The 20,588-nt window shown below is 36.5% G+C and overlaps 3 protein-coding genes and 1 long non-coding RNA gene across 9 annotated transcripts; 2 read left to right on the top strand and 2 right to left on the bottom strand.

The window, feature by feature from the left end:
* Positions 1-297: 297 nt before the first annotated feature.
* Positions 298-11,397, bottom strand: LOC135165982 (uncharacterized). Of its 5 annotated transcripts, none has more exons than XM_064127840.1 (9): positions 11,257-11,397; positions 10,830-10,932; positions 9,691-9,778; positions 9,175-9,385; positions 8,543-8,706; positions 8,262-8,436; positions 1,891-2,262; positions 1,448-1,669; positions 298-806 (listed from the first exon to the last, which is right to left on the bottom strand). In XM_064127840.1, exons 1-9 carry the CDS (start codon positions 11,321-11,323, stop codon positions 415-417), a joined length of 1,794 nt encoding a protein of 597 aa, XP_063983910.1. In that variant the 5' UTR covers positions 11,324-11,397; the 3' UTR covers positions 298-414. The 5 variants fall into 5 exon arrangements, with proteins under 5 accessions (XP_063983910.1, XP_063983911.1, XP_063983913.1 ...); XM_064127841.1 differs by lacking the exons at positions 10,830-10,932; positions 11,257-11,397 and adding exons at positions 9,956-10,137; positions 10,293-10,378; XM_064127843.1 differs by lacking the exons at positions 10,830-10,932; positions 11,257-11,397 and adding an exon at positions 10,581-10,713.
* Positions 10,738-12,326, top strand: LOC135165994 (uncharacterized). The gene is made up of 3 exons (XR_010299613.1): positions 10,738-10,945; positions 11,405-11,599; positions 12,202-12,326. It is a non-coding gene; the product is annotated as an uncharacterized LOC135165994 (long non-coding RNA).
* LOC135165990 (INO80 complex subunit B) lies at positions 12,185-14,822 on the bottom strand. The gene is made up of 5 exons (XM_064127858.1): positions 14,429-14,822; positions 13,738-13,921; positions 13,219-13,452; positions 12,722-12,894; positions 12,185-12,333 (listed from the first exon to the last, which is right to left on the bottom strand). The coding sequence occupies exons 1-5, from the start codon at positions 14,629-14,631 to the stop codon at positions 12,198-12,200; spliced, it is 930 nt and encodes a 309-aa protein (XP_063983928.1). The 5' UTR covers positions 14,632-14,822; the 3' UTR covers positions 12,185-12,197.
* Positions 14,823-14,898: 76 nt separating this feature from the next.
* LOC135165980 (uncharacterized) lies at positions 14,899-20,475 on the top strand. 2 transcript variants are annotated; one of them, XM_064127837.1, is made up of 8 exons: positions 14,899-15,387; positions 15,684-15,739; positions 15,840-15,979; positions 16,307-16,792; positions 17,035-17,923; positions 18,345-19,052; positions 19,340-19,717; positions 19,805-20,475. In XM_064127837.1, exons 2-8 carry the CDS (start codon positions 15,689-15,691, stop codon positions 19,820-19,822), a joined length of 2,670 nt encoding a protein of 889 aa, XP_063983907.1. In that variant the 5' UTR covers positions 14,899-15,387; positions 15,684-15,688; the 3' UTR covers positions 19,823-20,475. The 2 variants fall into 2 exon arrangements, with proteins under 2 accessions (XP_063983907.1, XP_063983906.1); XM_064127836.1 differs by lacking the exon at positions 14,899-15,387 and having other exon boundaries at positions 15,404-15,739.
* Positions 20,476-20,588: the final 113 nt, after the last annotated feature.

The raw sequence follows: 20,588 nt of genomic DNA, 5'->3' as shown, positions 1-20,588 counted from the left end.
TATAATTTTAATAATATAATTTTCTCTATTTTAAATCATCTTAATGACTCTTCCCCCCTTCAAGTTATAACGCAAAAAATAATTCATATATTCATAATTACTCACAATTAATTAATATTTATCTCGTATCAAAATTTTATATTTAATGAATTGATAGGCAAGTTGGCACATGCCATTAATGTTAATTCAGTTAACATATGAAATTAAGAAAGATAATGTAAACTGTCCTGAGGACAATGCGACCGTCAATTAAAAACAAAATCGAAATTATGGTTCTGATTGTTTCATTTAAATTAACACTTACTTTCTATTTATAAATAATAATTTATTTTCATCTTGTAGTTCGCAATGTACGTTACAACTCATTAATAAATAATTAATTCCAAAAGTTGAAACAATTTATGTTAAAATGTATTAATCCTCGTTATCGAAAATTAAATCTGGTCCTTTGTGGTTACCGCAGGTGGGGAAGTCCAGGGGAACTGTCGGTAAGCTCTCCCTCGTCCCTACCCGCATGAGGAATTGCATACCGGGGCCTCTTGTACCCGGAGAGACTCCAGTCGCCCGAGATTCCCACAGCCAGTAACCCCGACTGTCGGTAAGTAGGCGAACGATAACGTACCCCTTGTTCGGTACTACGAATGTGTCCTTCTTCACTGGAGTTTCAAAATTTCGGGGCAATTTTCCCAAACCCTCCAGGGATATTATCTCAGACTTTTCGATCGGACGGTCGAATTTTTTCGACGACAAAATGGCTGCCGAGTAGCCGTGCAAATGGAAGACGAAACTACTGTTGCCACCTTTACCTAGAACAATTTGCATTTCCAGGGAGTTTTGGCAGGGAATTTTTTGGGGTTTGAAAATGTCTCCAGATAGGTCGATGACGTGTTCCTGGATACGATGGATGCAAAAAGTATGATTGACAATAATTTATATATTTTTTCGGAGAATTTGTGAAAAAACAAGATTTGTTACTTTTTGAGTTTTAAAAAACTCTTTACGACTTATTTTTGTATAGAAATTTTATTAGATGAATTGAATATTCATCTCCTGATTTAAAGAAGAACAGAACAAGTTCATGATTTGAAAAATTGATTTCTTAAATGAAATTCGAAAGTTTTTTTACCGGGGCATTTTTTAGAATTGAAATTGTCATCTTTGAGGGATGAAAATATGTTTTACCATGCGATGAAACCGAGATAAATTATATATATAAATTTTTACATTGAAAAGAAAAATTGTTAGGAAAAGAAAATTCATTTGGAAAAAATGTTTTTGGTCTTTTCAAGACTTTTTTCGTTTAAAAGAATCTTTTTTTAAAAAACATATTTTCCAGGGATTGAAAGTTATTTTTTCTGGTGTAATTAATGGGGAACTTTTCCACAAAATTTTTCACTCATTAATTATCAATTATATAATTTGTTTTTCAATTGTTTTTTGTCCATACCTTTATTAATCAAGACGATATCGATATTTTCCATGGGCGGAACATCGAGAATCTGCAGACATTCGCAGAATAAAGGTCTGTCACTGCATTCTCTCGATTTATACTCCAAATCACAGAGGATGTCCTCCGAAACCGCTTCCGGTTGCGATAAAATCGGTGACGGAGGGTATTTGAAGGTCATCTCACTAATTTGAGGGATATTAGTCCCTTCAGGGCTGACACCTGCAGAAAATATCCCGCAAAAAAATAAACAAATTGCAGAAATTAACTATAAAAACAATAAAAATTGCAATTTTGCGGACATGACTTTAATTGTTTAAAAAGCAAATTTTTCAATAAAAAAAAAACAAACAAATGCAGATTTGCGATTCCGGTAATAGTTTAAAAAATCATGTTCAACTAAATAAAAATTGAAAAAATGATCGCGAATACAATCAACTCACTCAAATACGCAGGATAATAGGTGTGCCCATAGATATTAAATTTATAATCAGTTTCCTGATCATCAATATCATAAAAGACTTCATCGAAATCGAGGAAGAAAGTGTTCGCAGCTGTTTCCTCGACCCTCTGTCCCTCCATATCCATAAGGCATATCGTCCCCTTCCCGAGGGCCTCACAGTCATGACCTTGGAGCACCTCTGGGAGCTCCGGATAATCCAAATGACTTTTTATTACCTCCCCATTAAGTTCCCCCTTTTCATACCCCAAAATCAATTCAAGAATCAATTTCCTGCAGTCGTGGAAACCCTCCAAGATCATTGAGTATCTTCCCGGTGATCTAGAAGTCTCCAGTTCGAGGTCGACCCTCTCGCCTTGCATAAAAAAAAATATTTCGTCATTTTTTTACTGTTGAAAAAGGAATTAAAACAAGAAAGTAATTTCCAAAAATAGAAGTTAACTAAAAATTGAATGACATAATGAATGATAATACTAAAATCATTCACAATGATAATAGTAATAATAAGTCGGCGGTCTCGACGATCGTTTTGTGATCTCTTTAACGAGCAATAAATACTAATAAAGATAATAATTATAATTAAAGCTATACAGATATTATTATAATACACAAAAAATGGGGCAAATGTTGCGGAAAATCACAAAAATATATTCACGAATATTTCATCAATTCAAATATTTATTGAACTCAATAAAAAAAAGTCATTACATAGAGGTACAATGTAGGGATGCTCATCGTACATGAATAAATTCTTCCATCACTATGTACAATTCCCGAGGGACGACAAATCATAAATAAATCTTCGAGAAAAAAATGTTACCAACTCAACGAACCAGAGTAAACAGTACAAAAAAATTTGTCAACATTAATAAAATAATTATAAACTACATTTTGCCCCTTGAGACGGTGTTGACATCCTTAAACCGTCATAAAATCTATCTGAAAACTTGAAATTTCAATTTTCCATACCTCAAAATTGGCCGAGTGAAAAAATTCAGATTTTATCTTATTTTAAAGATATTTTTTACCCTTTAAAATAACGACTGACTCGTTGAAATCGCATCGTTGAATCTCGAGATATCGAATATTGAACAATTCTTTTGTTTTTTCTCAGTCGGTGAAATCTGGGAGAATTACGATTTTCGCTGGAAGAGCCTTATTTCTACACTGAAAACTCCCACTTATTCGGCTTCATATAATAATAATAATAATAATAATAATAATAATAATAATAATAATAATAATAATAATAATAATAATAATAATAATAATAATAATAATAATAATAATAATAATAATAATAATAATAATAATAATAATAATAATAATAATAATAATAATAATAATAATAATAATAATAATAATAATAATAATAATAATAATAATAATAATAATAATAATAATAATAATAATAATAATAATAATAATAATAATAATAATAATAATAATAATAATAATAATAATAATAATAATAATAATAATAATAATAATAATAATAATAATAATAATAATAATAATAATAATAATAATAATAATAATAATAATAATAATAATAATAACAGGATAAACAATTACCCTTTAATAATGACCCCATTAATTAATAGCAATAATCACAATAAATGGAGAAGAACGTAAAAAACAGTAAAAAAGTAAAAAAAAATTAAATTCACAAATGATTAAAAAAGTTAATAATTAAAATTGGAGTAATTAGCGATGGCCCTGCGCATAAGCACCGATTTCGGCCTCGAAGAGTATCTGATTGATTCGTAATTTGGCAACTGATCTCGAATAGGAGTCAGGAATTTCAGCGAGTTGTGCTGCAATACTTTCACCAAATTTTGAAAATTCGTCTCTGAGTCTTTTACGATCATTGGACGATATTTCCTTGGATATTGGCTCCTTCTGAGAATCATTGGGAAGATTTTCATCATGAAAACTGTTGTGCCAGGGCTCGAGGGGATGTTTTAGGCTGGAGGACGAGGACTCTTCGTCTTCCAAGGGGGAGGCGTTGTAAGAACCAGTTGCTGAGACATTTTCATCGTCCGGACAGTCGTAATACGGTCTTATACTCTCGGGATCTATGTCCGAGACTATGTACTCCTCCTCGGTTTTTATGTGGGGAGTGTCCTCAGGACGAGGCATACCCATTATCGTGTCTTCGACCTTCTGAAATTAAAAATCAATTTTTAGGGTTTTCGAAATCAATTTTAACGCATATCATATCGTGATGTTTTTAGGAATTATGTCAGTGGGGAAGGACTTTAGGAGAAAATGTCAATAGAGTTTTTTTATTGAAAATTTCTTCAGGAATAAAAACGATCTGGGGTCATTTTCTCGTGGAAACGTTATTTATCGAGTTAAATGGCAGAATGTCAAAGACATTTTCGATCGTTTTAAAAAAAGAGAATCCATTTTTCATATATTACATTTTAACATTTTGGTAATTATCTCAGTGGATATTGATCTGATGAAAAAATTGTATCAAACTATTTTGCTATAAAATTGTTGAACTACAAAAAAGATCTTGTGACATTTGTTTGTGGAATTACGGGTTTCCGAGTTGAATTGACAAATATCAAAGACACTTTCAGTCGCTTACTAATCCCGTGAATATTGATCTGGCGAGAAAATACCAGAGGACGTTCTTCATGGCTGATGTAATAACAACATTTCTCCTAAACCCCTTTATTGTCAACCTAACACAACGAAAAAGGCAATTGCGTAAATTTGTGGAATGAAACGAAGTGGAGCCGACATTTCCCTGATTAGCTAATTTGCTCTTTAATGAGTGGTTTTCGGAGGAAATGTCAAGAGACCTTTTAACAGGTAATAAAACTCTCCGTGGTATCTCTAGAGATACTCTAGAGTTTCCTCCAACCACTCATCCGGTTAATTACACTTTTAACGAAACAAAAAAAGAAAAAAATCAATTCCGTTGCAGAATTAAATCATTTTTTCATATCTCTCAGCAAATAAATTCTCACAATTTTGAGACCAAAAAAATTGGTTCAGACAACAAAAAAAAATCCTATTTATCTCCACAAATACTTAGATCAACTCCTTTGATGCATAATAATTTTTCAGAGGGTCTAGTTTCCCAAAAAAAATTAATTATTCTTTCCAGAGAAATAAAATTGAAAAAATGAAGAAAAATCCAGACATTTGCACAAAAATAATAATCGAGGATGCGGATGTGGTTTAAGCTTTGGAGTCATCAGAATATCCAGATATAAAAATAAAAACGAGAGAAAAAAAAATTTATTCAATGTCACAAAGGAATTGGGTTTCGCACGAATCCTTGGGACAGAGCCTCATTGTCCTCTGCCAGTTTCCTCCCCTCTTTTTTAACATCCAACACTGCGACACACCAACAGGCCCCACCAGACAATAAGATCGAAACGTCTCGAACTGTTCTCACGGTTAAAAGCCGCATTTTTAATAAAGGGAAATAGCAAAATTTCTGTAAATTTTGAAGGCAAACGAATGAATAAATCCTCGTCTTTCGCCTGAAACGATTTCTCAATTTTTTAATTAATTCCCCACCTCTTTAAAATAGTCAAAATAATGGACAATATATCGCAATAATTCTACCAAATTATGTTATGATTTCTTCAAAGAGGCAAAGGATTTGGTCATTCAATTAAATCGCCAAAAAGTGTTTTTCTGCTATTCAGTATTATAATTAGCCTGCCAAACAGGTAATTAAATATTCCAGACTCCCAGGAGAATGGGAAAATGATAATACAGTTGGAGAAGTGAGAATAATTTCATTCTAATGGATTTGAGGGGATCGAATAAGGTTTAAAATATAGGAGAGAAGTTATTTGCCAATAAAAATTATAAAAACTGCTCTCCACGTATTTAAAGATAAATTCCGATGCTTGGAAAGAACCTCAGAGACTAGGAAGATTTCCTCGAAGTGATAAAATTTATGAAGCATGAGAAATAGATCGATTAAATTCCACAAATCGGGTTTTAATCGACAAAAAAATAGTAGATTAAAATCCGTGGAGCTCAAAGAGCTCAAAACCTCTTCGAAAATGATGAGTAGATCCATTCAGAAGTTCTCAAAACAGAATAAACACTAAAAATACCCTCAAATATTCTCCTTAAACTCTTCTTGGACCTTCCAGGAGTTCTACAACGTCCAACCTCACCAACTAACAGCCCAAAGTCCTAAAAAAATCAAGAAGACCACTTCAACAAATAATAATGAACGGCAAAAACAACCCTGAGAACCTCCTTAAAGAAAAAATAAAAGTCTAACCTCGAAAGTTGAATGAAAAAATTGTGTTATCATATTTGTGCGAACCCTCAGAAAACAAAAATGGACCTTCCACATACGCCCCCAGAGTCAAGTACAGCCAAAAATTAATAAAAATGGAATAAACAAAAGCTGGCAGTAAACTCAAAAACTTCCCTGATCCACCGGCCTTCCCTAACCTCCAAAAACAAACCCCAAATCGCCTGACAATAGCATCGTAGTCCTCCCTAAACCCCACAATTCAAACCTAGTTTCCCCTGACATCCCCAACGTTCACAAAAAACATAACGAACAAACAAAACCTCAAAGTAACCTCAAAACGCCCACGAAGTCAAAAACATCCCCTAATGTTCCAATTCCTATTAAAAAATAATATTTACACGACAGTAGAAGACTCCAAAATCCTCAAAAAATAGGAAATAACCTCTCATGACTGTCTAAGCACTGAAAAATATAAACAACCAACAAACGAAACCTCAATCAGACTCTACCTCATCTCCAAATCACCTCAAACTCCCACAAACCCCCCTGTCTCCACCAAAAAATCACAAATCACCTCAAAATAACCTCAAACCCTGCTCCCTCCCCAACTGCCAAAAATCCCCAAAAAAACAATATCTCATTTACCTTCTTCCTGGAGCTGTACCGCCTGCTTCCGAACTGCAGAAACTGCATGGCCTTGAAGGCAAACCACTTGGAAACGTAAACATCCTCCGGACCCCTAGCATTTTCCTTGCTCGTCTGTATTTTATGGACCTCCCTGGAGTACTGACACTTAAGATTCGTCACTTTTTTCTCCACCTCGAGTGTATTGCACCCCAGGAGATCAGCTAATTCCTGAATGGCGCGTTTTCGCTTCGTTCTGTCTCTGTAACCACGTGCATTCCAATCCCAGAGGACAGTCCTCGCCTGGTACTCCCTCAGCAGCTCCAACGTCTTCTCCCTCGTCCACTCCATCTCCCTCAGTGAATCGATTTTCGTGATTTTTCCACTTTCACTTGTAAACATCACTGATTATCCGCAATCTCGAGAATCACCGGGATATGCACAACCACGTGGGAGATCACTGGGTATCACAGACACAGGAGAGGATTTGCTTCAACAATTTTTTTTTTTTTTTATTTTTTTCACACACTTTTGCACTTGAACCAACTAATTGTCTGTTGTTTGGACCTCGACAACGCGTGTTTTAACGATTTTTCGCTGGTGACGCTTCTTTCTTTCTTCGTGTGTCCCTTTTAGCCCTCGGGAGAATTATGGGAGAGAGCCGAAGACACACGAGTTTGCGCGACAACCAGGCGCCTCCCCCCTCCCCCGGAAATATTTCATTGGAGTCGCACATTTTGCCCCACTACTGGGGACTCTTCGCCGTCGTGTTTTTCGGCTTTTTTTTTGTGAATGGGATTTGGCGATGGGGGGATTGTCAAGGAGAGAGGTGGACCTTGAGGATTTCTTTGTTGATGGCGATGAGGAGGGCTGGGGGGGTGGGTAATGAGGTTTATTAATTCTAGGGAGAGAGAGGGAATTTTGGATATGGAGGGGAATTCGAGGGGAATTTTGGCGGAATTGCTTTTGAGATGCTATTTTAATTGAAAGAGGGGGGAGGATATTGGATTTCTTTTTTTTGGGAAGGAAATTTGTTTATAATTATTTGGGAAGTTTGAAAATTTGGGGAGGTGGGAGGAATTTCCTTTGAGGGGAAATATCTGGAGAACTAGGGGATTTAGAGGAAAATGCCAGGAGATGGTTTTTATGAAGAATTAAATTCTCTGGAAAAAATGTTTCAGGCATTTTTGGCTAGGACCTTTATCCTAGAAGATCCAAAGGACCAAAAGAAATATTGGGGATTTTCGGACTACATTGAATAAAATCCAAATATCTTCAAGTAGAAAAATCTCAAAAACAACTCGTTCTAACAAAAAGACCCATAAAAACCTTTTCTGTATCAAATTGAATTTCCTACAAAACTTTCTCGTGCGATTTTCCTCTAAATCTCTTCGTTCAGAAGATACAATCGGGAGAAATAAAGTTTCCCATTGGTTCGGATGATAAAAAAATCGATTGAAGTGATTACGATGGCTATCTCTCACCTGGGAACAATATCAACCGCTTTCCAACGATGTGAGCGACTGCATTGCTGTCCGCACTAGTTATCTTGAGGTCGTGATCAGCCACAGAGAACGAAATTGGACAGTTTAAAGCATTTGCGTTGATTATGCGGAAGTGATACCTTTGATTTTGCTCGACTCGGACGTTCTCCTCCCTCTGAAAAAATCCAGAAAATAATTCTGCCATCTCTTTGAGCTTCTGATGAACGATATATCATTAATTATTATTATGTTTAAGCTTATGAGCCATTGGGACTCATTACTTTTCCATTTACGAGTAGCTCGACCGCCTCAGGGGGCGCAACATCGATTGAAGTGAACGATCTCGACGGCCTCGACGATATCATGAGAATTTTCTCGAGGGTCACGTCCTCCCCAGGTTCTCGGACAGTCAGTGACCCGAAGAGACCATCTCCCTGCTGAAGAACTAATGAAATTCTTGGTGAAGTTTGGTTTGCGTTTTTAAGTGAATGGAAATTTGATTAATTTCCTTGTTCTAAGAGAAAATGGAGGGAAATTTTTGATTTTATGAAAAAAATGGTCCAATTATTTTTTGTTGGCAATTTCTTCAGCTACAAAGAAGATGTTATCATATTTTTTGGTAGCACTGATGGTTCCAGAGATAATTGAGGAAAAGAGAACGAGCTTTCATTTATTTTGATGGCAAAACACCAAATTATCAAATTTTTAAATTTTTTATTTTGTCAAATATCTCCGCGGCTATTGGTTCTACGAAAAAATATCGTGGAGCACTTTTGGAGAGAATCGTCTACTCTACAAAAAAGGTTTCTTTACATTTTCCGATAAACCCAGCGATTTCCGAAATAAACCCTTCATTAATCATAAAGCTACTTTACAAATTGCGTTATTTGACCGGTTTAATTGGATTTGATACCTGAATGTGCGTGATAAAAGAATGTGCCGGGCCTCGAAGGCTTCAGGTGATATCGGAAGCTCGAGAAAGGTAATATGGGACACTGAGTGACCATGGGAACACCATCCATGTGCACAGATAACTCCTGGTGAATTCCGTTCCAATGGAACGACAGTTCCTGAGCCTTCAGCTTGTTGTGGACAATTACTTCTACCGTGTCTCCAAGACACACCTGAAATCAGTGCCAATGATTGCGTAATCACTACCCAATCGTTCTAAATAATTAATTAATTCTCATTAGTCATTAAAATATTCAAGAGAAATAAAATGAAGTTGAAGTAAAACATAGAAAACAAACGGGTCTCCCCTTCGAATTCTGCGAATATCTTGAGAACTAAGAGAATTAGAAAAAAAAGTTAGGGGAATATATTGTTGAAAATTAAAATCTGAAGGTAAAGGTTATTATCACTTTTCCTTCTAAATCGATTATTGGGGGAGATATTTGTCGGTGAAGGTCCATTTTCCAATGCACTTTACCTCGATCGCAGGTCCAGGACTCTTTCCGTTGATCAGAAACCTGGGGCTCAACTCATAATCACAGTGATAATCCTCCCCATTGCACACACTGAAATCATCATCATTATTACACTCGTAACGACTGAATTCCGGGATTACGTGAGTAAAAATTCCACTGTACGAAGAGAAATTGTAACTAGAACTTGTTCATGCATGATTTCCATATTTCTCGTGGAAAATAAATTTTATTCGTTTATTGTCAGCAGCAAAATTCTTATGAACTCACTCGTTTATTTAATATTGATCAGTTGCGACAACATGAACAATTAATTAATTAATTAATCATTGTTTTCTTGGAAATTGAAAGATCAGGATTCATCGGTTTGTTCCTCAAATCCAGTAAAACGTCTGTGCACTTTTTTCAATTATCTCACAAACTATCGACGATAGTTACAAATGTCACTGAACCTTTTTTGTAGATAAGAAAATTTTAGACAGAAATGATTTTATAACTTTTTTTGCTAAAGTCGAAATTCAGCGAGATAATTAGCAAAATAATAAAATGATGAAAGTAAGAATTTGATGGTTTACTCTCCAAAGTAATCAGTTCCTCTTTGACATACCTTCAATTATCACAGAAACTATCAGTCCAATCAAAGAATATCACAAGATCGTTTTAGTAGCTGATCAATTTTCCTTTCAAACCGCCCCATGAAATTCTCTCCCACCTCCCCCCCTCGACCCCAATAATAATTAAAAATTTCTCTTCTCCCTTATCCCCTCAAGAATACCCAGCACAATTTCCAAAAAAACCGCCGAACAAATAAATCAACACGTGTCTTCATCAACCCAGCCCGTCCCCCATAAAAGCATTTATAAACAACCAACAAATTGATCTCCTTGGTTTTTACCGTTACCCACAGGCGGGGATTGCTAAAAGTGCCTCTTAACTCTTCTCCACGCCATAAAACCCATGATGACTGGGCTGATGATCCTTCAGTACTTCATCACCTCAACCTCATCACCACGAACGTCCCATAATACCCACAAATCCCCTCAACACCATCAACAATTACCTTAAACTCCAAACGATCAAAGAAAACCGAAGAACATTATTTTTATCTTTGAAAAGTATATTTAAATATTTTTAAAACACTTACACATTTTTCCTGATGTTATCAGTCACATAAAAATTGTATAAACATTTTTTTGGAGGCACTCCGCTGACACAATTTCCTCGACAATCATCAGAAGACTCGAGGCCTGTCAAGAAAGAGTAAAAAATTTTCCAATCAATCACAACTAATTAATTAATTAAATGAAGAACAAATTTTTCAATTGAAGAATTGATTGAAGAACAAATTTTTTTCAGTCGATACATTATTTTTACATTTATTATTTATTTAGCATTGGATTATTGCATTGATTGTTTTGTAATTAAATGAATTAAATTTAATCAGCTGATTGATTCAAGACCTCTCAGAAAAGTAAAGAAAATATCAATTAGAAATTCAAGTGAATGACATTTGTTTTCCAGTCGATAAATTTTTTTTAAATTAATAAATTAATTGAAAAATTGATACTTACAATAAACAATCGGATGAATAATAACGATAGAAAATAAAATCACATTCACTGAATACTTAAAGTTCATAATGACGATTATCTCATGATTCGTTGCTTTTATTATCGAATAATCGAATTAATTTGTCAACAAATTGATTGATTTTTACAGAACAGGGAATTGTTGTTGACGTGATAGCTGGATGAGAGGCAAAAGTCGAATGAAAGGTGGTAGTATACTGGGGGCCCATCGTCTTTACGTAAAGAATTCACAGTGTAGGTGAATCGTCTTGCTATCACTGGTAAATAAAACCGGTCACGGACGCTGGACCACATCAATCCCCCATACCTTTACCGTTAATTCGATGTGAGTGTGTGGAGGATATTCGGTTGAGAGAATATATCCAACAACTGAACAATTACGAACGATTTTTTTCGTTGAAAATGGATTTTTAACACAGAAGAATGTTTTTTTCATTTTTTGTCAAATCGGTTGATGATGAAAACTCCCGTGGGTTTTCGGCGTTTATCTGAAGAACCGTTAAGTTGACGAGAAAATGACAGTAGAGCATTTTTGAAGGGGAGGAAATGCTTCAAGTACAATGTCTAGTGACTTTTTCTCGAGAAACTAACCATTACTGAGATAATTAATAAAACAAGAAGATTAAAATTCAGCGATTTTGCTTCGCTTCGGAAATTTATCAAACCCTTCTATTATTTTCTCAATTATCTCAGAAATCATCTACGATACTTGAAAATGTGTTGAGAGCTTTTTTATAGCGGATGAAATTTCTCATAAAAATTATTTCTTCACATTTTCTCGTAAAGTTGATTGTTATTGAGGTAATTGACCCAAATTCGTGAGCACATAAAAATCTTTATTTAACACTTACTGTTAATTGTTTTGGAGAGGATAATTAAATAGGTAATTGGAAGTTTTTTAATTTTAATTTTGTACAAACATTTCAGGTCATGATTCCAGCTAGATTGGCTTTGTAACACTGGAGACTGCACAGGGAGATACCCGTCTTGGAGCAGGAGTACTTTTTGGGGTTTCTGCATTGTTGAACTGCACATAAAGGGACTTCGGGCGTTTTTTTCCTAAAAAAATTTATTTTATAAGTTTTTCAAAGGCCTCGACTCTACCTACAACTTTTACGAGGGTTAACACTAAAAATGTGGAACTGCAAAGAATTTTAGTATTTTTTAGGGCCTAAAAACCAATGAAAATCCTTCTAAAATTCTCTTTTATCGTTGTCATATTTGTAAATCAATAAATAATCATTTTTTTCTGCCAAACAAATTATTTAACTATTAAAAACCTACTTCAAATGCCTTTCATCAAATAAAAAAACATATAAAAGGCTAACTAAACCATTTTAGGACTAAAACTCTTCAAACTCATATTCTTAATTCCTCTAGAACTCTTTCATAAGTCCCATAAAAAATAAATTTGCTCCTCAACTCTATCAAACCTGACTTTACTTACATTTTCGACGGTCTGAGGGGGAACTCTTCCCCAGGAGGATACGATATGGAGCTCCCCTCGAGTGTCAGCCGATAAGTAACCAGAGGTACTTGTCTCTTCGACGCCTTTCCCTTTCCTGTGATCTTTGAGGCTTTAGACTCTTGCTTTTTCAACAGCCTCTCCATCGTTTTTTTCTACAAATCATAGTAATAATCATGAATAATAAAAAAAGATTCATCAATTACAATTAATTAATTTCATCATTCCCTTGTCATCTCCATTTGGTGTTTTTATTTTGGAAAAAGAGAAAAAATATTCTGTGAATATTTGGCAAAAATAGATCCAAAATAAACACACAAAATAACAATTAATTCATCAATTAATTTTTAATCGTTAATAATTAATTATTGAGGAATAATTATTATTCATTATTAGCATCATTGGGTTAATTAAAGATAAAAGCCCAAAATGGAGATGACAAGTGAATAAAAGTTGGTTAATTTATCGACAATTCTCACTTTATCTTTCTCTCTTTTCTCGTCAGCCAGTTGCTTTCGTTTTAACGACTTGAGAGCGGCCTTTTGAATGGCCTCAGCTGTCATAACTTTTTCCTTGTACCCAGTGGGAAGGGACATCAACTGCTCAACTCCTGGATTTGGCTCTGCGTCCGTTTTTCTCTCGAACATTGCACGTTGTCTCGCTGTCATCAGTTTGGGATCCTTTGGTTTTATTTTTTTTAATTCGTCGTCCACCTGAATTTGGAAAAATTAAGATATAACCAATGATTAATGGATTCAATTGATGTGATTGTGAGAACAAACATGAAAATAAATAATATGAAATAATATCAATTAAAGGTAATTCATGTTGAACAAAAAAATAAAAGGGAAATTATGGATATGAAGATGAGAGTTGGATCGAAGAAAGGAAATTTCATTCGATTGAATATTTTTTTGTGTTTGTGACTTTTCCGAAAATTATAATATTAATATATTAATAAATTGTTGTATTGGGGAGATTATGTAGACGAAGGGTACCTCCTCGAGTTTTCCGGACTCGATAGCGTCCAGCCATCGCTCCTCCTCGCTGCTGGTTCCACTGTCCCTCGGTTTTCCACCCTTTGGGACTTTTTTCTTCACGACTTTCGGTAATGATGAGGCGCTGGGGCCAGCCAGCGGGGTGGAGGGCCCCTTCGGAAGTTTTTCTCGATTTTTTTCTGGTCTGAAATCATTGCAGAGAACATTAGATTATTTTTTTAGCTACAGAAGTCTCGATGAAATTAAGATGTTCACATTTATTTCATTAATATTAACTCCAGTGATTGGCATCACCTTTTGATATTCTCAGAATTATTTTGGAAACTATCGGCGCTAGCCAAAAATGTCAAAGGAACTTTTTGCAGCTGAAGAAATTTCCAATGAAAAGTAACTTCTCACTTTTTCTCGTAAAATCAATAACCGCTGATATAAGTAACAAAGTAGTAAACCAATTGAACAATTTGACGTTTCAATTCTCAGTTTCATGAAATTAATTCCGTTATTCTCTTAATTTGGTCAAAAACTGTCAATGATATGAAAAAAAGTCAAGAGACCTTTCTTTTAGCTGACGAAATTCCCTAGAAAAAATCTCTTTTCCAATTTTTCCATAACATTAATAATTAAGCGCAAAACGACAGGAATATTGTCAACAATTTTCGTTCTAAAAAACTGGAAATTCATTTTCACTTACAATTTTTCACTGTCACCAGTAACTCTCACTTTGAACGTCTTCTTCTTGACTCTGCTTTGGTCAATAACACCCTCTTCATCCACCGCCAACTTCTTCTTCTTATGCTTCTTGTGTTTGTGTTTTTTGTGCCTCTTCTGTCCCCCAGTTTCTGAAAACCCCAGGAACCCTTCAAACTCCTCCGTCTCTCCCGCGCTCGTCGCCATTTTCAAACCAATATGGTGTAACAACTTCACTCAACGCATATTCCCATCACTTTTCCTCACAAAATACCGTCAGGACAGGAAAAACGATCACTCAGTTACCATCACAATTACACGTGAGGATAACCTCGAAGCGTATTTTTCTTATTGTTCATTACGATATATTTATTTATTTATTACTACGCAGACCTAAACGACTCGGTCGACAGCATGAAAAAACCTCAACTAACAATGGCGCCTGCGCAGCTCTCAGTTGATCTAGAACTTAGACATGAGGGTTCGCCAGTGGCCCAGAGAGGTCACTACTGAAGTTAGATTTCTAATTATTTATTTAAAAACAAAGGAGAATTTACCAAAGCATTATAAGGGCAGTACAAACAGGCACATACCTACTACAAACGATAGAATGAGTTCATTTTGAAAAACGACATCACGTGTCTGCTATCCAGATACGAATCTTTTTGTCGCTGCCAGCCACCAGAATAGATGGTGGCGCCATCCACGGCCGGGGTCACTACTAACATCCACGTGCGCCTCTACGGTACCAGTCAGGGCGTACACAGCGCCACACACGGTCGCCCACGACACTTTAGTTCATCCTCTGGTGTTTCTAACTTTCAAACCGGTGCTTTTCATGTCTTTGTTTTGATTTTTTCGAATATTTATATTGGAGACAAAGGGGAGTGAAGCCAACATATTCGAAGTTGACGTCTCACAACGAGTGGATGTGCTTTAGGATTTATTTCCTGGGGGTGTGAGGTATAACAGAAGGACACAAATATTTTGTTAGAAATTAAAGTCAAGAAAATGTCAGGAATTCGTGATTTACAGCGGAAAAATCATTGAGTTAATTTTTTCTTAATTTTTAATTCAGTGGTTGAGTAGTTACTGCGCCATTGACAGCTACAAGTGTTTTTAAACATTTTTTGGACAGTGTTGTGGGGTGTGGGGGCGATAATCGAGGGGTGCAACCGCTTGTTTCATAAAAAATCAACAGAAATAATTTTCTGATTAAGAAAAAGAAAATATAAGTCAGTGTTTCTTTTTTTTTTAAGACAAAATGTTTATGACGATCAGAACAGAGTTGATGATGAGGGACGAGAGTAAACAGGTGGGCAATAATCAAGTGAAACCAATTGTTTAATTGCCTCATGCAATTTTTAATTGTTTGTTTGTAAATTTGAGAATTCTGTTCCAATTTATTGTCACAGATCTCAGCAGCAGAGAAAATTCACAAGGAACTTTGTAGACGGAAGGACAGAAGAGAGGAATTTATGGAGGATCTTTTGCGATTCAGCGTTGCTCATGCCCTCTGCGATGTCATGGGGACTACCAACGAGAAATTGTTAAAGTATTTATACCTTTGTTTAAATAAATTATCCACGTAAAAAACGATCTTAAGAGTCGAGAGCGAAATGGAAAGTATCAAATTTGAAACCCGATATCTCAAAATCGACAGAGTCGAACGCAGCGAATTTTCTTCATATTCAAAGGGTTCTCACGATCTCCAAAGTGAGACCTAATTCATCGGAATCGGATCATTATATCAGAAGTTATCGATGATTCAACATTTTTTGCTAACTCTATTTCTGTTAAAAAGTTATTTTCTAATAAACTGCTTCTCTTGTTCCTAATTGAAATTAATTTAAATCGTGAAAAATACCTTCCAACATTTCAGGCCAGTCCTAGAGAGCCTCTCAGTCCTCTCCACGACAAAGATCTTCTTCGAGAACAACCTGGGGAACCTATCCCTCGACAAAATCATGAAGACGTCATTTTTTCTACTTCGAAAACGAACTCAATTTGAGGAAATCCTGTTCCACATGTTGCTGACAGTAGAGAAGATCCTGGTGAGCGCTGAAATGTTCCAGGTGGACCTGGTGAATCTCTGCGAGATCAACATGATGCTGGAGTACCTGTTGGATTTTGAAGCAGTGGGGAATTGGCAGATGAAGCCTAAACTCTGTTCTGTCAGGATTTTTAAGCAAATTATTCACGTCATTGGAATTCCATTGGATGACAAGAGCTCGGAGATGGTTCGAAAGCTGTTTGAAGACCACTTGAAGTGCCTCGAGCAAGTAATCAAGGTCAGGGGAAACCCCAATTGTCCTATAGCACTCACTGCTATCAAGCATATCTGCGAGATCAACTGCAAAGCTGTTTGGTGAGTAAAAAAATTCAAGAAAAAAAATTGCAATCGTTTTCCTGTTTATGGAGAGGGAGGGGATTATATTCCAATTGAGAACCATTTCACCCTCGATTAAAAATATTCTTGGGGGTCGTTCGACCCTCAGTTGAACTACAGATTTTTTGAACGACTTTGAAGATTGTTTGATCCTCAAAATGATTTAATTTGCCCCTAAAGAGGAAGAAAAGTCATGAAATTTTATAAAATGATCTTTCCAGGTTCTGCTCAACAATTCGAGACAGTTACGACTCGGACATTTACGTCGTACCTCCTCCAAAGCCCTTCCACGACGCCCTGATCGTCTCCCTCATGTCTACAGCTTCAGAATCTCTGATAAAATCAGTTCTCCCTCATTTTCACCAACTCCCCCCCACCAGCAACATCATCCAGTACATCCGCGAGAGCTTCCTCACATTCCTAAACCAGCTCTACGACCTGGACGTACCCACGCATATCCTTTCCAGAACCCTCGCCACCGAGGGCTACCTGATGTTCCTCTTCCAGGAGGGAAGAAGTCAGTTCCTCCAGAAGATGAAGTGGTTCCCAAATACTGTCTCTCACGTTCTTGCCAAGGTTCTGACGAATCTCGCGGTGAAGGAGGGCTCCCTCGGGGTAGATGCCACCGCAGGAGATGTCGAGGGGTTCAGGGACTCTCTCGCCCAGGGGATCATCTCCACCATTGAGTCAGAACCGATGAAGAACTCCAGTGCTTTCTTGACCCTCATTTACTTTCATCACAAAGCAACGAAAAAAGAGATTGAAGTACCTCTCGAGGTGATCGTGGAGAAGATCCTGCACATCCCTGAGGCCCATTTCAGGGTTCCCGAGGTCAAGGTACTCTGGTTCATTCTGGCGAAGCTCATGCTGAGGGTCAGGGAGAGACCTAAAGGACTCTCTGAAGCTGTCTCAAAACTTTTTGGAATTGTCAAGGACCTGGGGATTGGCAGGTGTTTTCTCGATGATGAGGAAGTGGTGAAGAGTGTTCTGGTACATCCTCTGGGGCATGAAATTAGGCGAGATGTACTGAAGATGTGGATTGAGAGATATGGAGAGGTGGAGAACGTCTGGGATGACTTCTCTCAGGATAATCTGATTTTCTGTCTTTGGGTGAGGATTTTTCGGTTTTACCAGGATCTCTTGGGAGTGCCTGAGACGATTCCGACGATTTTTTTTTTATTTTGAAGGGCTTTCTATTGGCTTTGGAATGAGATATCAATCAACTGAATTCAATCATTGAATCAAAAGATATTCATTATTTTGTCAAGGTGGTTTTTCACCTGTTATCTTTTTGGTACGAAATAGAAGTTGACGTGTTTGATTTCATTTGCTGATATCTCAGGACCGCCAGAGTGTATTTAGACAATTTTTCATCGTTTTCAGGATTTTTTTATAATCTTCACAACGTGTCTTAACTTCTCTAAATCGCGTAATTTCCCCAGGAGACGCGGAAGAATTTCTCTCATTAAATTTGTCTATTAATTTCGGATTCAGAATCAAATTTCCCTGAAAATAATTAATTTTTCCGCAGAAATTGATTGAAACTTCGCCAGATAATTTCGTCAGGAAGGCCCAGAAGTGCCTTGAGGTGATAATCAGCAAGAAGAACCTTGAGAAAGACATGAAATATTTTTTCCTGCAGAGGATTCCCGACATCATCGCTGACTTCAACAACTCCAAATCTCACAATTTCATATCAATTCTGGAACTCTTTGAAAAACTCACTCCTGAAGACTTTCCAGGGGAGTTCGGGCCCCACTGTGCCCCCAACATCATCCGAATACTCCTCATCGAGGGATTGGACACAAGGGTGAAGTGCCTCCTCATGCAATTCTGCTCCAGAATTCTCTCCTCCAGTGGACGTCAGTCGGACCCAAGAGTAGCCAAGATTTTCGTTGAAAAACCTGACATCATCAGGGAAATCTGCACCCAGGCCTTCAGTTGGGAGAGCGAGGACGCCCTCTCTGGAGTCTGCCTTAGGGTTCTCACGATTCTCCTCGTGACCCAGCAGAAATTTAAATTAAAGAGCAAGGAGACCCTGGTTCTGGAAGAGATGCAGTTGTACAGCCCTCTGAAGAGGTCTCTGGTGGTGTCCCTGGAGGGTGTGAGGTTCCTTACGATTCTCTTGTCAGAGAGTGTTGAGGAGCCGGTGGTGAAGTTCGAGGACTTCACCGGTGGGACTCGAAGGGACGAGGTCATTTATGGTATCTACGACAGGGTCATCGTACTCCAGGGAATGGTATTTAATTTTTTATGCATTAAATAATTCTGAATGTTACGAATTTGATAGGTTTAACTTGCGAATGTATCGAGTTGTGCTCATCGTGACCCAAAAAATTTAATGTGGAGTTACTAACACCCATAATGTGCAGCATGTGACCATCACAAAGAATCCATATGACTCCGACTTTTTCTGAGCCCCAGATCAGTCATCCCAACACGAAAAATAGGAAATTTGCATTAAAAAAAAATTCAATGCTTCCACGAAGACCCAACAACAAATTGAAATAATGACAAAATTTACAGTGTGGTCTAGAACACTGGATCTACCTCTACAACTGCCTCTCGACAATCCTGACCTTCTGCGAGGGTCGGAAATTCAGGAAGACCCTGGCCCTCTGCTGCGACTCCCCAGCCCACTTTTTCCTCGTCTTCTTCGCCACTCAGAAACTCGACACTTCACCCCAATTCTTCAGTTTCCTCAACAACTGGCTGACAATCTCCATCTCCATCCGCACCCTCAGTATTCAGTGCGCACTGTCATCCAGGGAGAAACGAACAAGAGACAAAATTGAAGCCAATCTTCCGTTTGGAAGGACTCTAATGTTCCTGAATGTCTACATCAATCATCTGAGAGGTGACGCGAACGTTGATCAGGCTGTACTCGCATCTCTGAGGACTTTGGTATAACTAACAAATTATTAGAAGAATTATTTCAAAGAGAAACATCAACTGTAAACATTTTTATAATTTTTTTTCGTTCGTTTTCAGATTGAAAAAATCATTTGAGACGTGAAGAAGTTTTCTTCTACTCCAGAGATGATTAACAAATCATTTTATTATTAATTTTTCAAATCTGGGAGAATTAGAACTTTTCTGAGTGATAAGTCACAAACAAACACTATTTTTGCTATTTCCAGAAGAATTATATTTTTTTAATTATAATTAATTAATTTAATTGAGTAAGCTCTTCATCTACTCCTGAAATAAATTTTCAGATAGAAAAGTTCATCTGAGACAATAAAAAATTGTTTCTTTGATGTTTCGTTAGAGTATTAAAAAAAAATTATGTTGGAAGATGAAAAGATTCTTTTCATAGAGAGAAAACCAATTATCACTTGATAAATTCGTTTTATTAACTTTCATGAACATTTTATTACAATATTAGTAAGACATTAACATTAATTCGAGGTTCACACGACCGTTAAATTCTAAAAAAGTGATTGTACGTAATTGCGAGTGATAGTACAGCATCTGAAATGATCCCTCCATCAATGAGACGTATCTCCGAAGTACGTGAGACAGTTTAAGTCCTCTTCATCGTACGCTCATAATGCATTAAATGTGCATAATGGAGTATTTTCTGAAGGATTATTGGGATTATGTTCTTGGAACGGGATTTAAGCGTATGTTTCATCTCGCTTTGTCTGAATAACTTCAGCTGAAAAGGGATTTAGTTATTCTAAGGGGTTTTATAAAGAGAGAGCGAGAGAAAGAGAGAAAATTGCATTAAAAATACTCGTATTAAATATTTTTTACGAATAAAGATATTTTG

The sequence above is a fragment of the Diachasmimorpha longicaudata genome, chromosome 9, assembly GCF_034640455.1.
Source record: "Diachasmimorpha longicaudata isolate KC_UGA_2023 chromosome 9, iyDiaLong2, whole genome shotgun sequence".
NCBI classification, from domain to species: Eukaryota; Metazoa; Arthropoda; class Insecta; order Hymenoptera; family Braconidae; genus Diachasmimorpha; species Diachasmimorpha longicaudata.
This window is presented reverse-complemented; position numbering and strand designations above follow the sequence as displayed.

Excerpts from the sequence above, each read along its gene's own strand:
- LOC135165982 (XM_064127840.1), bottom strand. The coding sequence starts at position 11,323 with ATGAACTTTAAGTATTCAGTGAATGTGATTTTATTTTCTATCGTTATT. Across the intron at positions 9,386-9,690 it reads GTCCTGGACCTGCGATCGAG|GTGTGTCTTGGAGACACGGT; the intron begins GTAAAGTGCATT and ends CACTGATTTCAG. Across the intron at positions 8,437-8,542 it reads AGCTACTCGTAAATGGAAAA|AGGGAGGAGAACGTCCGAGT; the intron begins GTAATGAGTCCC and ends GGATTTTTTCAG.
- LOC135165990 (XM_064127858.1), bottom strand. The coding sequence starts at position 14,631 with ATGGCGACGAGCGCGGGAGAGACGGAGGAGTTTGAAGGGTTCCTGGGG. Across the intron at positions 13,453-13,737 it reads AGTCCGGAAAACTCGAGGAG|GTGGACGACGAATTAAAAAA; the intron begins GTACCCTTCGTC and ends TTCCAAATTCAG. Across the intron at positions 12,334-12,721 it reads CCCCTCAGACCGTCGAAAAT|GAAAAAAACGCCCGAAGTCC; the intron begins GTAAGTAAAGTC and ends AAATTTTTTTAG.
- LOC135165980 (XM_064127837.1), top strand. The coding sequence starts at position 15,689 with ATGTTTATGACGATCAGAACAGAGTTGATGATGAGGGACGAGAGTAAA. Across the intron at positions 15,980-16,306 it reads ACCAACGAGAAATTGTTAAA|GCCAGTCCTAGAGAGCCTCT; the intron begins GTATTTATACCT and ends CCAACATTTCAG. Across the intron at positions 17,924-18,344 it reads ATCTGATTTTCTGTCTTTGG|AAATTGATTGAAACTTCGCC; the intron begins GTGAGGATTTTT and ends ATTTTTCCGCAG.